Source organism: Vipera ursinii (assembly GCF_947247035.1).
Source record: "Vipera ursinii genome assembly, chromosome: 3".
Lineage (NCBI taxonomy): Eukaryota > Metazoa > Chordata > Lepidosauria > Squamata > Viperidae > Vipera > Vipera ursinii.
Window position 1 is genome coordinate 109,645,489 of NC_139516.1, and position 13,760 is coordinate 109,659,248.

Here is a 13,760-nt window from a genome sequence, read left to right on the forward strand (position 1 = left end):
GAATGGTGAGATTTACAAATGATGTAATTTGAGGAGGATGATCTTGAAAATGAGCGAGAGTTCTGGATTCCTAGTACATCTCTGACTCTTCATGTTCTCTCCAGCTGAAATTAATCAGTTTGGACAAATACTTTTAAGAAAGACAAATATCAGTTTTCACTTCTGGGAGATGATTATTTTTGCTGCTTGCACCCCTTACAGGAGCAGTTTTGCCAATGGGCTCCCTTGATAACAGATATTGACATTTTTTTCAAAATTCCTAATACACTTACAAGCCCTAAAATTATGGAAACTCCAGATCCTGAATTTTCAGGCATGAAGTATCAAGAGCAAATGGAAATTATGCAAAAGCAAAACTATGTGCTTGAGGAACTTGTTTCTCAATGGACTTTACAGTTCTCCTTAAAATAGTTTGAGCCACAGGTATGAACATATTCTACCAGTTGTATACGTTAGCCTTTATAGCTAGCTCTCCAGGACTGAAAACATTTGCCGTCACTAGGTTATCGAAGACCTTGATTCTGCTTCTTGTAAAAATTTTGGGACCCTGGATTTTAAAAGATTTAATTTTAATGTTATACTCTGTGATGTGAAAGTGAATTCCTAGGGGGAAAGAGTGTAAAGAGTACACAACGCAAGCACATATTTTAGAGTTCATTATTTTATCATATTTGTATATAACACTGAATTAGAAATCAATAAGCATACATAAAACAATGACAATTTAAAAATACTACACTAAAAATACAAAGCAGGCGAAGATGATATTAACCACAGTAAGGGAGCCATCACAAAATTTCCCCCTTCCTCTGGAACCTGCAGGCCTGATAACATAGTGAAAGACTTGCAAAATGTTGAAAAAGATGAAGCTGATGTCATTTCCAGAGGGAATAGATTCCATAATGAGCGTACCATAGCAGAGAAGATCTTTTTCTTGGGACCTGCCAAATATAATTCCGTAGCAGTTGGGATCATAGCATGCCTTCTCTGCAGATCCTATGGGATGGGCAGGTATAATTGTGGACAGATGTCCCCTCAGATAACCTGGTCCCATGCCATGAAGAATTTTAAAGGTAAAAAACAGTACCTTGAATTGGAGCCAGAAGCAAACTGGCAACCAGTACAACTTGTGGAGCACAGAGGTAATGCATACCACTCTAGGGACACGCACAAAACTGCCCATGCTGCTGCATTCTCCACCAGTTGAAGTTTCTAGTTACTTTTCAAGGACAGACCCATATAGAATACATTGTAGAAGCCCAAAGCAGAGGTGACTAACACCTGAGGGACTGTGAGTAGAGCCCGTAGGTCCAGGAATGGGTACAACTGGCACACAACACCAAGTTGCCCAAATTCATTTTGTGCATTACTATTTATTTATTTGTTTGTTTGTTTTATATCAGTATTCATTCAGAACACCTGAATGATAATGCAGTAGTAGCAGCAGTTGGCAGGAAAGTCCATCTTCAAAGGAAGCCAAGAAACTTTCTCATCATGAAAAACCAAGCAGCTCCATTGAGGAGGAAGCTCCTACAGCAATGAATGATTCATTGCAGAATAACAGTATCCCATCCGCTCCTGATGAGAGAGGTTAGTTTTCAGATCAGTATTTAATTAAAATAATGCTCATTCAGTTTTTGTTTCATAATGATCTGTATTCTTTCCATTGCTGTGTCAGTGGTTTTGCTGATGGGTTACGTGGTAATAATATAAAAATAATTCCCTACCCCTTCTCACCATTCTGCTTTCTTTATGTTTATTTTTGGGTAACCATCTGTTGGACTCTGGGGAACTTGCAGTCTGACAGTATCCACTGCCAGATTGTCCCTGGCTTGCTGTTGCTTTCGTCCTCTTTATTCTTGAAACTACTGGCTGGATAACCGTTTCTCTTCTTGTTGCGCTAGTTATCATTTTTAAGGAAAAAAATGGTAAACTTAATCTCTACAGGCACGCATACATGTATGAATGCTGCGAAACGAATATTCAGAATTATTTCGGTTGCTTTCTCTGGTATTTCCAAGAAATGGAATTCTTGGAAATGAGGTGGGGTAGGGAAAGATGTACATTTCAATCACTGTAGCCTTAGTTTTCAGTAGATTCCAGGAAGAGCTTGTTATATATTAATGTTATATATATATTAATGTTATTTGGTTGTATTAGTTCAAGTTAACAACTGTTGCATGAGGTAAATAACGGCTGACAGGAACACACGCGGCAGTTTGACAGCTGTCAAAACTGCCGCCGGCTAATGCGCAGGCGCAGCAGCTGACAGCTCTCAGCTGTCAGCCTGACTGCCGACCACGCATGCGCAGCCGCCACGAGGATTCCTTAGCTGTCAAAACCAGACGCAGTCGATTGGTCCAGCTTTCAGGCGGGAGAAAACCGAAAGTCTGATTGGCCCAGCCAACCACCAGCTGGCTATAAAAAGAGCAGAAGCCGGCAGAGTTGTAGCTGGGGTACCTCAATAAACATTCAACCCAAGCCTGCTGTCTCCGCGTAATCCTTACGCCCCAAGCCACTTCACTGGTGACGAGGATGGGATGTGCTTTGCCGAGCTGAAGTCTCTAGCCTAGGAAGGGGAACCTTCTGGAGGCTCAGAGCTAGTCACTGACTGGGAAGTTATAACTTCCCACATCCAGGCAAAGCAGGACTAAGGACCGAGACAGTATGGCCAACCTCGGACAGATCTGAGAATTCGACACCCGACACCCAGAATGTTGGGAATCGCATCTGGGCCAGGTCGAAGGGTTCCTGCTGGTCAGCAAGATCACAGAGGACCGGGCCAAGGCAGCAGCCCTCCTATATCTAAGTGGCCCAGCCGTATACAACGTGGCTGTCAGAATTTGCAGTCCAGAGCCGGTCGCAGAAGTGGCCTACGCAGAGCTGACAGAAAAACTCAGCAAGCATTATATGCCAACGCGCTCGGAGATATACTGGAGGGTCCAGTTCGCACATCGGCACTAGCTGCCAGGTGAATCCGCATCCGACTTCATCGCAGGAGTCCGGCATGCTGCCCGATGGTGCCAATTTCCGGATCTGGAAGACCAGATCAGGGACCAATTGGTTATCGGGCTTAAGGACGAACGCCTCCAAAACAAAATTATCGCAAAGCCCACTTAGCCGAAGTCACGAGAGAAATTCAGGCGTATGAGGACAGCCACCAAGGAGACCCCACACAAGCCGGGAACGGACAACATGGATCAGTGCACCAGGACGAAATAACCCCCAGACACGTCGGGGAATTAGAGGATCCGACCGACGTGGACGCCATTCAACGGCGATTTGAAAGACTGCAAACACGCCGAAACGATCGAGGGGAAGGGACAAGAGCCAAGAACAACCCTAAAGAACCACGAGCCACCTGTGCCAGCTGTGAGGGAAACCACCCCAGAACCTCCTGTCGATTCCGCAATGCCAAATGCCACAACTGCGGTAAATCAGGGCACATCAGAACCGTATGCCGAAGCTGGAACCGCGAGGACCTCCACGAGCTCGAAGCGACCTCCCCAGGTATGAGACCCCCAGCAGCCTCTAGAGAAAAGCCCCCCAGGTACCTAGTACAGGCAGTAGACAGGGACAAGAGATCAGAAGAGGGCCATCAACTAAACCTTAAAGTAAAAATCAAAGCCCGCCTACATGGGGTCCCCTGCGAGATGGAAGTAGATTCCGGCTCCTCGGTTACCCTAATCTCAGGGAAAACATTCAAGGAAATTTGCCAACGCAACCGGAGGCAAATTCCATTGACACCCCCCCCCCCAGATTTACCTGGCGGACTACCAAAATACCCCCATTCCATTGAAAGGGAGAGCCCGAATTTTCTTGGAATTTAAAAAATTCCGAGGACCCCCTTAACGTTCTAGTCACCCAAGGGGACTGATTCAACTTAATCGGGCTGGATTGGTTCAAAGCCTTAGGCATTAGCTTAACTGGAATTAACACCACACAGGCCGCAAACCTCGACGCCGTCTGCAAACAATTTGCAGACGTCTTCGACAATTCACTAGGGGAATACACGAAGGCCCCAATTTCCCTAAAACTAAACCCCGAGGTCCCACCCATAAGAATCAGGGCCAGGAGAGTCCCGTTCGCCCTCAAAAAGATAATTGAGGAAGAACTGGATCACCTGGTCAAAATAGGAGTCCTAGAACCTACAGACGGAGGGAACTGGGAAACCCCGATAGTTACCCCAATCAAACCGAACGGCCAAATTCGGCTCTGCGCCGACTATAAGGCCACCCTTAACCGGGCCTTAAACGCACACACTTACCCAGTCCCCGCGGTAAAAGACATCCTCTCCTCCGTCCGTTCCGGTGCCATCTTTGCCAAATTAGACTTGGCGCAGGCGTATTTGCAACTCCTGGTTACCCAGGGAACCGCAGATGTGCAGACCATAGTCACTCACCACGGGGCTTTTAAAGTCAAGCGGCTACAATTTGGCATATCGGCAGCCCCATGGATTTTCCAGGAAATAATGGAGAAAACATTAAAGGGAATTCCCGGGGTTTGCCCCTATTTTGATGATGTCCTCATCACCAGAGAATCTGAACAAAATTTAGCAGACCGACTGACAGCTGTTCTGAGCAGATTCAGAACAGCGGGTCTCAAACTTCAAAAAGAGAAGTGCTCAATAGGGGTTCCCTCTACCGAATTTCTCGGCTATAGAATAGATGCCCAGGGTATTCACCCGACCAACTCCAAGATCAGGGCCATCAAAGCAGCCCCCACACCCAAAAACAGAGAGGAGTTGCAAGCCTTCCTCGGACTCTTAAACTTCTACCATGCATTTCTGCCCCATAAAGCCACCATAGCCAAACCCTTACATAGGCTGCTGGATAAGGGTAGCCCATGGATCTGGACGTCACAGCACGACACCAGTTTCCAAGCCCTAAAAAACATCCTGTGTAACAATTCCACGGTTACACTATTCAGAGAGGATCTGCCCCATGCATCGCTTGCGACGCATCCCCATACGGAATAGGGGCAGTCCTGAGTCACTTAAAGGAAAATGGAATACAGAAGCCAATAGCATTCTATTCCAGGACTCTCACTAAGGCTGAAAGAAATTATGCCCAAATAGACAGGGAGGCATTAGCAATCGTCGCCGGCGTGAAGAAGTTTCACGATTACTTGTACGGCAGACAATTCACCATCTTCACCGACCACAAACCCGTTAGGCATTTTCACATGGGACAAATTAACGCCCCAAATCCTGTCACCGAGAATATTACGGTGGTCGACCTTTTTATCAGCCTACTCATGCAAACTTGTCCACAAACCAGGAAAAGAATTAGGGCACGCTGACGGGCTCAGCAGGCTTCCCTTGCCAGACAAAGACCCAGACCCAGCTCCTGCGGGAAATATCCTAGCGATTTCTGAACTACCGGAATGCCCCTTATCGGCAAAAGATATAGCTTCTGCCACAGCCAAAGAAAGAACCATTTGCAGAGTACTACAGTGGGTTACTGCGGGAAGGCCTGCCACATGCCCGGGACAAGAGTTCCAGGCGTATTTTACAAGAAAACAGGAACTGTCATCCCATTTGGGATGCATTCTATGGGGCAACAGGGTGGTAGTTCCAGAAAAACACAGAGCCCAAACTTTACGCACACTACACGAGGGACACCCGGGAATTGTAAAGATGAAAGCCCTAGCCAGAAGCTATGTTTGGTGGCCTAACATTGATAAAAACATTGAGGACCATGTTGCAGGATGCTATCCCTGCCAGTTGACAAGGCCAGCTCCACCTCAAAGCCCAATCCACAGATGGGAAACAACCAAGAACCCATGGTCCCGGGTTCACTTAGACTTCGCAGGACCCTTACAGGGACAGACATTCCACATAGCAGTGGATAGCTATTCTAAGTGGCTGGAAGTTGTTCCGGTCAACAGCATCACTACCACCACCACTGTACAGGTGCTTAGGGGGCTTTTTGCCACACATGGCCTCCCCAACGTTTTGGTCTCCGATAATGGGCCCCAATTTACGTCTCGTGAATTTCAGATATTCACCAAGGGCAACTCTATTAGGCATGTCACGTCGGCTCCGTTCCATCCCTCGTGTAACGGTCTGGCTGAAATTATGGTAAGATCTACAAAAGATGCCCTTTGGAAAATTATCAAAGGGAACTGGCACCGGCGGCTAGCCCAATTCTTACAAGCCCAACACACCACCCCATGTACGACAACAGGGAAATCTCCAGCAGAGCTACGTTGGGGGCGACGGCTCATCACCAGGCTCGACAGGATGCACCCTGATAGAACACATGCCGACGCAGAACCACCCCTCCTGCAAAGATCTTTTACAAACGGACAAACTGTATGGGCACGGAACTATGCAGACAGACCTAAGTGGCTCCAGGGGGTTGTCATAGACCAAACAGGACCCTTGTCTTATCTTATAGACACAGGTTGCAACGGTCACATCCGGAGACACACCGACCAGCTGAGGAACCGGAGCCCCCAACACCCAACAGAACTCACAGGTCCGGCACCAGAAGGAGACGGGGCTACACAACAACCTGGACTCGGACTCATCAAGCGACCTTCATTTCTCCAGCCAGGACAGGGGGAAGGGGTGCAAGGCAATGAAACACCTCTTTGTCGCTCCGGCCGAACAAGGCAGCCACCAGCCTACCTACAGGACTATGAATGGGCAGGCAATAAACAGCAACCGAGGGGCAGGGCAAACACCAGTTTGGGGGAAGGGTAAGGGGTGTTATATATTAATGTTATATATATATTAATGGTATTTGGTTGTACTAGTTCAAGTTAACAACTGTTGCATGAGGTAAATAACGGCTGACAGGAACACACATGGCAGTTTGACAGCTGTCAAAGCTGCCGCCGGCTAATGCGCAGGCGCAGCAGCTGACAGCTCTCAGCTGTCAGCCTGACTGCCGACCACGCAGGCGCAGCCGCCACGAGGATTCCTTAGCTGTCAAAACCAGACGCAGCCGATTGGTCCAGCTTTCAGGCGGGAGAAAACCGAAAGTCTGATTGGCCCAGCCAACCACCAGCTGGCTATAAAAAGAGCAGAAGCTGGCAGAGTTGTAGCCGGGGTACCTCAATAAACATTCAACCCAAGCCTGCTGTCTCCGCGTAATCCTTACGCCCCAAGCCACTTCAGAGCTATTGTTAGAGAATAGTAACGTTTATTTCTTTATCCCAAGATATACAAGCTGACAGAAGGCAAGGTTAGTTCGCAGCCTAATTTTTTTTTTCTGCCATCCCTTCAAAGAAGAAAAAAAAAGTATTTTGGAAATAGCTTTCCTAACATTGACATTCCTAACATATTTATGTACTAGAATTGAATGAATCCTTTAGGAGAAAATGTTTCAAAACATAAATGTGTGTACACAATGTCTTTTTAAAAAGCTACAACTTTTTTCTGGTCTGTTCAGCTGCTATGAAAGTTGTTCCAATATCTGCAAAGGCTTCTGTAGACACAAGCAGTGTATGTGCAGAGTAGCTGCTAGAGAGCCAGGAAACATTTGCAGTAGCTTTGATGGTTCGAAAAGAGCTACTATGGGTAGTCCTTGCGTTACAACCACTTGTTCAGTGAGCATTCAAAGTTATGAGGGTGCTGAACAAGAGGGACTTAGAATTGGTTATTGGAGTTCCAGCCATGTCCCTACAATTGTGTCATTGCAATCTGGGTACTCGGGCTGGCGACTTGCTGAAAGTTGTGGTCATGTGATCAACAAGCGAAGTCAGTGGGGAGGCCAGCAGAAAGGTTGCAAGTTGCTCCCAAAATGTTTTTCTCCCTACTTTTTTTCCTGAGGTGCCCCACTACAGAGTAAAAGATCCCAAGGACCACTTCTCATTGCCTTTCCTGACCTACCTGCCCATTTATAACCCCTGTGGCACCCTGTGGCTCCCACTGGCCAGTAGCACCCATCCACAGCACCGACACACCTTCTCACCCATCAGCTTGCTTGCCTAGGGCTCAGGATATATGAGGTCCTCTCTCAATAACTCAGGTGGTCTCTGGGTTACAACAACCTGGTCTGTTGCTAAGCAATGAGGTTAACTGATGTCACGCTTTACGACCCTTATCGCTTAGGGATGGAAAGTCTGATTCCAGTTAAGGTTGTAATGCAAAGACTACTTGTACATATATGCTCTTGCATCTTCCCAAAACATGTCTCTTAAAGGGTTTACCCAGCTCTATTATGTAATAGTTATCCAAAGAGTCCATGTATATATTTATTGTTTTCATAATAAGGTCGGGAATTTTGATAGTTAGGCATATCTATATTTCCTTCCATTTAGTCAATATTTACTCATTCTATTTTTGCAACATCATCTTATTTTGTAGTGTTTTCTGTTCTGTAATGAATTCTATGTATTTTTTTCTCCTTCTTGTATTGTATCTTTTCAGATTCTACCTCTATTGCCACGAAATATTCCCTAAAATTTGATGAGTCTATAATGGAAGTTCAAATATTTATATAGTGAACAGTTTCCCCTTCATCAGGTTCTTGACCAAGCGAGAGCAAAAACTGATGCAGCGGCATCAGCACGCAGAGGAGCTGCTGCAGTGGAAGCAACGTTTAGATGCAGAAGAAGCAGAGATACGTCAGATAGAAAAACAAGCGCTAGCTGCTTGGGAAAAAGAGCTGCATAAAACCAAAGCAAATAAAAAAGGAGCAGGAGATCAGAAATCTGATCAAAAAGGTAGAAACTATGACATTTACCTTGTTGGGGCTCTAATTAAAACTTGGCAAACTTTTTCTTTAAAGGGCCAGATTCCCTTCCCCTACCTCTGCCTTCATGGGCAGAGCAGCCATTGGATAGCATGGTCCAATGATAGGCTGCTGCCACTGCCTGGGACACTCCATCCCCGTTCCCACCCCTCATCATGGGAGTTCAGCTGAGACTTAGTTCCAGCAATCTGCTGCCCATCTGTCCATCTATTCTTAGTCTGTGGGCTGTACAAAAAGAAATTGCAGACCAAATTTGGCCCTCAGACCATGGGCCCTTGCTCTAAATCTTGCTATTATAAATGTGCTGATTATGTGGAAAGGGTTTGGCTTATCCAAGTAATTTTGTTCAACAAAAGTCCAAGTGCAAGGTTACATTACATTTCAGAAAATGGCTTTCATGTATTCAGAACCTGATTATGTCCAAAAGCTGCATTCAAACATACGTATTCCAAATTTTTAACTGATTGGTTTTGGCTTAGTATTTGTGTAAAACAATTCTACTTAAAGGAGAAATAATTTTTCAATATTAAAAGGAGATGAATAATAGGTAAAATAATAATATAGAAATGTATTTCTCTAAAATTTTTAATACATTTTGCTACTTGATTGTGTGAAAAAGTACACCTGTTGTAAAATCTTTTTCTTCTTTTTTAACATCTTCTCAGGTGGTAGATGATCTTTTGAAATGATTAATGTCCAGTTGTTTGGAGATATTTTTAAATCCTTACCTAATCTCATGGGCTTTTGTAACCTTTCTGAAGTCTTTTTGAAGGACTCAGAGAGCTCTTTCAGTCTAAACACAATCTTCAGCAAAATAACAGCAAATCAAACTAAATATCTGAGGTTTAAATAAGACAGATTCTTCCCAATTCTTCTGTAACAATGTTCTAATTATTTGCACATCTCTAATTTAGGTATTTGAAATAGTGATAAATGTAGGGTTATATCAATTTTTTCCAGATGTAAAATTTCCTTTAGTGTTTGTTTATAGTATGGACTACAGATGTAAACAGTGGATTATATTTGTTATATCCCCTTTATCAGTATTGTGGAAATTAAGATTAAATACTGTATTTTGGACCTCCGGTTTGCCATCGCAGCACCACAGACGCTGGAAGATGAGCTTCGTCTTTCGTGTCCGATTTCCTCCTGCTGGGGGACCTGGAAAGGGTCGAAAGTTGCCCTGTAGAGGGGGCAAACAAGGAGGGGACCCCTTCTTGATCATGGGAGGGTGATGGCCCTTCCATTTGATCCGGGGAAGCCCTCCGGTGGGGGAAAGACTGGCCATAGCAATGTGGCTTGTCACTAAGCTGCTGACAGCCAAAGTCAGAATCACCACCAAGCACTTTTAAAGCAACACAGATGAAACTGGGTGAGATCTGATCTTCTTTTTAAGACTTTTAAGTATTTTTTCCTGTAAAAGCTGCACAAAGTATTTTTCCCCCTGTGAGGAGAGAGGGAAGGGAATTTCTACCCTACCCTCTAAGAAAAGCAGCGACTACTCACCCAGGGGAAACAGAGCAACTATAAGAACAATTTTAATCTAATTGGATGTATATGCTTTTGAAATTTGGGGACTAAAAGTGTTCCTATTCTTACTGGAGATGTTTGTTTTTATCTAAAAAAACAAATAAGACTTGAAAAACTATCATAAAAATTTTGGACTTAAAAAGCTTTAAACAGCATCGGTGACATCTTGTGGCGAAGTATGGTATTACAACTTGTTATTGCTTAAAAGCGACTTGGCTTGAAACCCAGACTCCAGAAAAAACTTCTTTGACCGTGACAACTACCACCTGTGAAAAACTCAGCTACAGAGAAGGAACTTCTGGGCAGCATATCTGGCCTGTTTGAACTATGAATGTAAACTTTTACTGACTTTCAGAGGTATACGTGGGCACTTGCTTTCCTATTTCTTTACATGAGAAGCATAGGTTATTATACGAGATGATGGAATACCTTGGATTATATACTCTTACTTGACAAACAATTTCTACTATAAAGACCACCTATAACATGTGGAATAGATGTCCCATACCTAGCTATAAAAAACAAAAAAACTATTTTTAACGTTTGATTCTAAAGTCTTCAATTTAACATACTATCAAGAGAATATGGGTCCTTTCCATGTTGAAACCAATACACAAAACCATTCTTTCAGCTTGTGCCAAAATAAGCTGCAACATAAAGGAACAAGATGCCAGCTTAAATATGCAAACCCAGATTTTGACTATAACCAAAGAACTAACAATGCAGAAAATAACAGGAGAAGCGGAACAACTAAACACTAAGACAGAGGACTCAATTGACCAACAGATCCAGCCAACGGAAAAATCAGAAAAGGGAATGACAATTCAGAAAATGGAAAAGACTTTTTATAAAAATCAGAAGAAATTTGAGAGAAAGGAAGAACAGATTGAAGGGAAGATAAACCTATCAGGACAATTGTGGGAAATTGGAGTAATAGGGAGGCAATCTAATAAATTCAAATGGGCTAGTTCAGGGGTAGACAACCTTGGCTCTTTTATGACTTGTGGACTTCAACTCCCAGAATTCCTGAGCCAGCTATACTGGCTCAGGAATTCTGGGAGTTGAAGTACACGAGTCATAAAAGAGCCAAGGTTGTCTACCCCTGGGCTAGTTATTCCAAAAAACCTGCAACCAAATGGTCTTTCTTATTCCAAATAATAGATAGATAGATAGATAGATAGATAGATAGATAGATAGATAGATAGATAGATAGATAGAGGATTATTTGATGACTCAAAAGAACTGACATGGAAGTTTAGTTGGCAAAGGAAGAAAGCCAGAATAAGGCAGAAGAAAATAAAGGTTTTGATTTATTAGAGGGGATTTCATATTACTAATTAGAGGATTAAATATGGTGGAAAATAGATATTTTTTAGAAAATAAAGTTACATTATAATTGAATAATAAGGGAAATTTTGGTCACCTAATATAAAATATTTGGAAATCAGTTGAAAATAAGAATTCTGCTTGCCCATCATGCAATAATAAATATTACCAGAAAAAGAGAGGGAGTATTTGAGCTTTTAAAAATTAGACATAAATGAAAAATTTATGTATATTACTGATTTATTGGTTAACCCAGACAGTACATATAATGGTTTTGATTTATTAGGTGATACTGTATTATTAATTAGATTGTTTAATATGATGGAAAATAGATAACTTTTAGAAAACAGAACAAGACTATATTCAAATAGATAAGATGTGTACTTGGAATATTAGATTTTGTTATGAAAATGGAAAAAGGAAGAAGTTGAGATAAGAGAAACTTTGGTTACCTAAAGCTTGGAAATTATAAATACCAAATGTTAATTTGAATATTGATTAGAAATTAAAGCTTGGGGAAAAAAGCAATAACAGGACATTGATTGTATTTAAGGATTGAATGCAAACACAATATATGTATAAGCTAAAAATTGTAAATATAACAAAGATGTTTTTACTTAGTTAATAATAAGAACTGTATTTGCCTAATATGAGATAGTAGATATTAAGAGAAAAAGAGAGGAAATAATTGATGTAACTTAAGATTTATACTAAAGATTTATGTATGTTATTGAACTATTGATTAACCTAGTCACCATATTGCTTTAGAAAACTAATAAAATATTATAAAAAATACTGTATGTTGAAATATGTTTAAAAAGCCAAAAACTTCAGTGGGAAGTATTTAATTTTTAATATGACTGTAAGCATGTATCAAAATATTTTTAAAAGCCTGTCAGTGAAGTGCTGGGAATTGAGGAATTGATCCTTTTCCATTTTTCTCTCTCAGAGACAGCCAGTGAAGAAGACTCTTCAATGCCACCTTGTTCTCGTCTAAATAGTGAAAGCTCTGTCCCAGAAAAATTGAGCAATCTAGTTGTTGAGTCTGCTCCATCAAAGGTTTCTGAGATTCAAGGCGAGCCTGGAAGCCTAGATCACACAATAACTGAAGAAATAGTTTATACACAAGAACTGGAATCTACTGGGAAAGGTTTCTTTCCCTTTTTTTTCCTTTTCCTTTTTTTCTTATTAGTAAAATAGGATGAATACATCTGGTGCAGTAGTTAGAATGCAGTATTGCAGGCTGACTCTGCCCACTGCCAGGAGCTCAATCCTGAGCAGCTCAGGGTTGATTCAGCCTTCCATTCTTCCGAGGCATTCTATTGCTGTCAGAAGCATAATACTATTTTACTGCTTACTGCTTTTTTACAAAAAAAATTATTACCATAGTTTGACTTTAGATTTCAGGACTACATACTTGAAGTACTTTGAGTACTGTTAGGATAAAAGTGCCAGAGGTCAAATTTTAAATGAGACCTTGAGAGAAATTGAGATTCTGTTGATTTACTGCTCATGAAAACCTTCCTAAGCAGATGGAAGTAATCTTGAATGTGAAATTGAGAATCCCAAAGATAATAACTTCCAGTCATCTTAATATTCAAAATCTTATTCAAGGATCACATAAAACTATTCAAGTATCAAAGTGGCATTCCAGGGCTGGTTTGAAAAATGGGTAGGGACAGGGCCCAACTTGGGACTGAGGTTCAGATGTTTAACAAGTAAAACTGAATGCTTAAAAGAGACCCAAGACTTACAGTACCCAATTTGCTCCTTCATTCCCCATGGAGAAATGAAACTCCAAACCTTCTCTTTAGCTAAACCTTTTCTTTATCCCCCCCTCCGTTTTCTTCGCTTTCCAAGATCCTTACCTATTCAGTACCTTTTCTCTATGCTTTTCATATCATTTTATATTTACTGCCTTCATTTTATTTATTTCTCTGTATTTCAGTTTCCTTCAGGTCTTCTTAGATCTAGGTCAAAAATAGCTGTTTTTAAGTATAGATGAAATGAAACTATAGATAGTCCTCAAATTATGGCTACAATTGAGCCCAAAATTTCCATTGCTAAGCAAGGCAATTATGCTGCATTTTACTAATTTTCCCCACATTGTTAAGAGAATCACTGCAGTTATTAAATGAAGCATGGGGTTGTTAAGTGAATTTGACTTCCCCCATAGACTTTGCTTGTCAGAAGCCAGCT

General features: G+C 42.1%; 1 protein-coding gene across 1 annotated transcript in view; it reads left to right on the top strand.

The window, feature by feature from the left end:
• The window catches only part of LOC310638901 (centrosome-associated protein 350-like), a gene marked incomplete at its 5' end in the record, with an annotated part of 185,499 nt that extends 172,794 nt beyond the window's left edge, over positions 1-12,705 (top strand). Inside the window, 3 exon segments of the mRNA XM_083360263.1 lie at positions 1,436-1,590; positions 8,477-8,676; positions 12,511-12,705. Of these exon segments, the coding sequence (XP_083216389.1) occupies positions 1,436-1,590; positions 8,477-8,484 (163 nt within the window). The 3' untranslated portion in view covers positions 8,485-8,676; positions 12,511-12,705.
• Between the last annotated feature and the right edge of the window lie 1,055 nt (positions 12,706-13,760).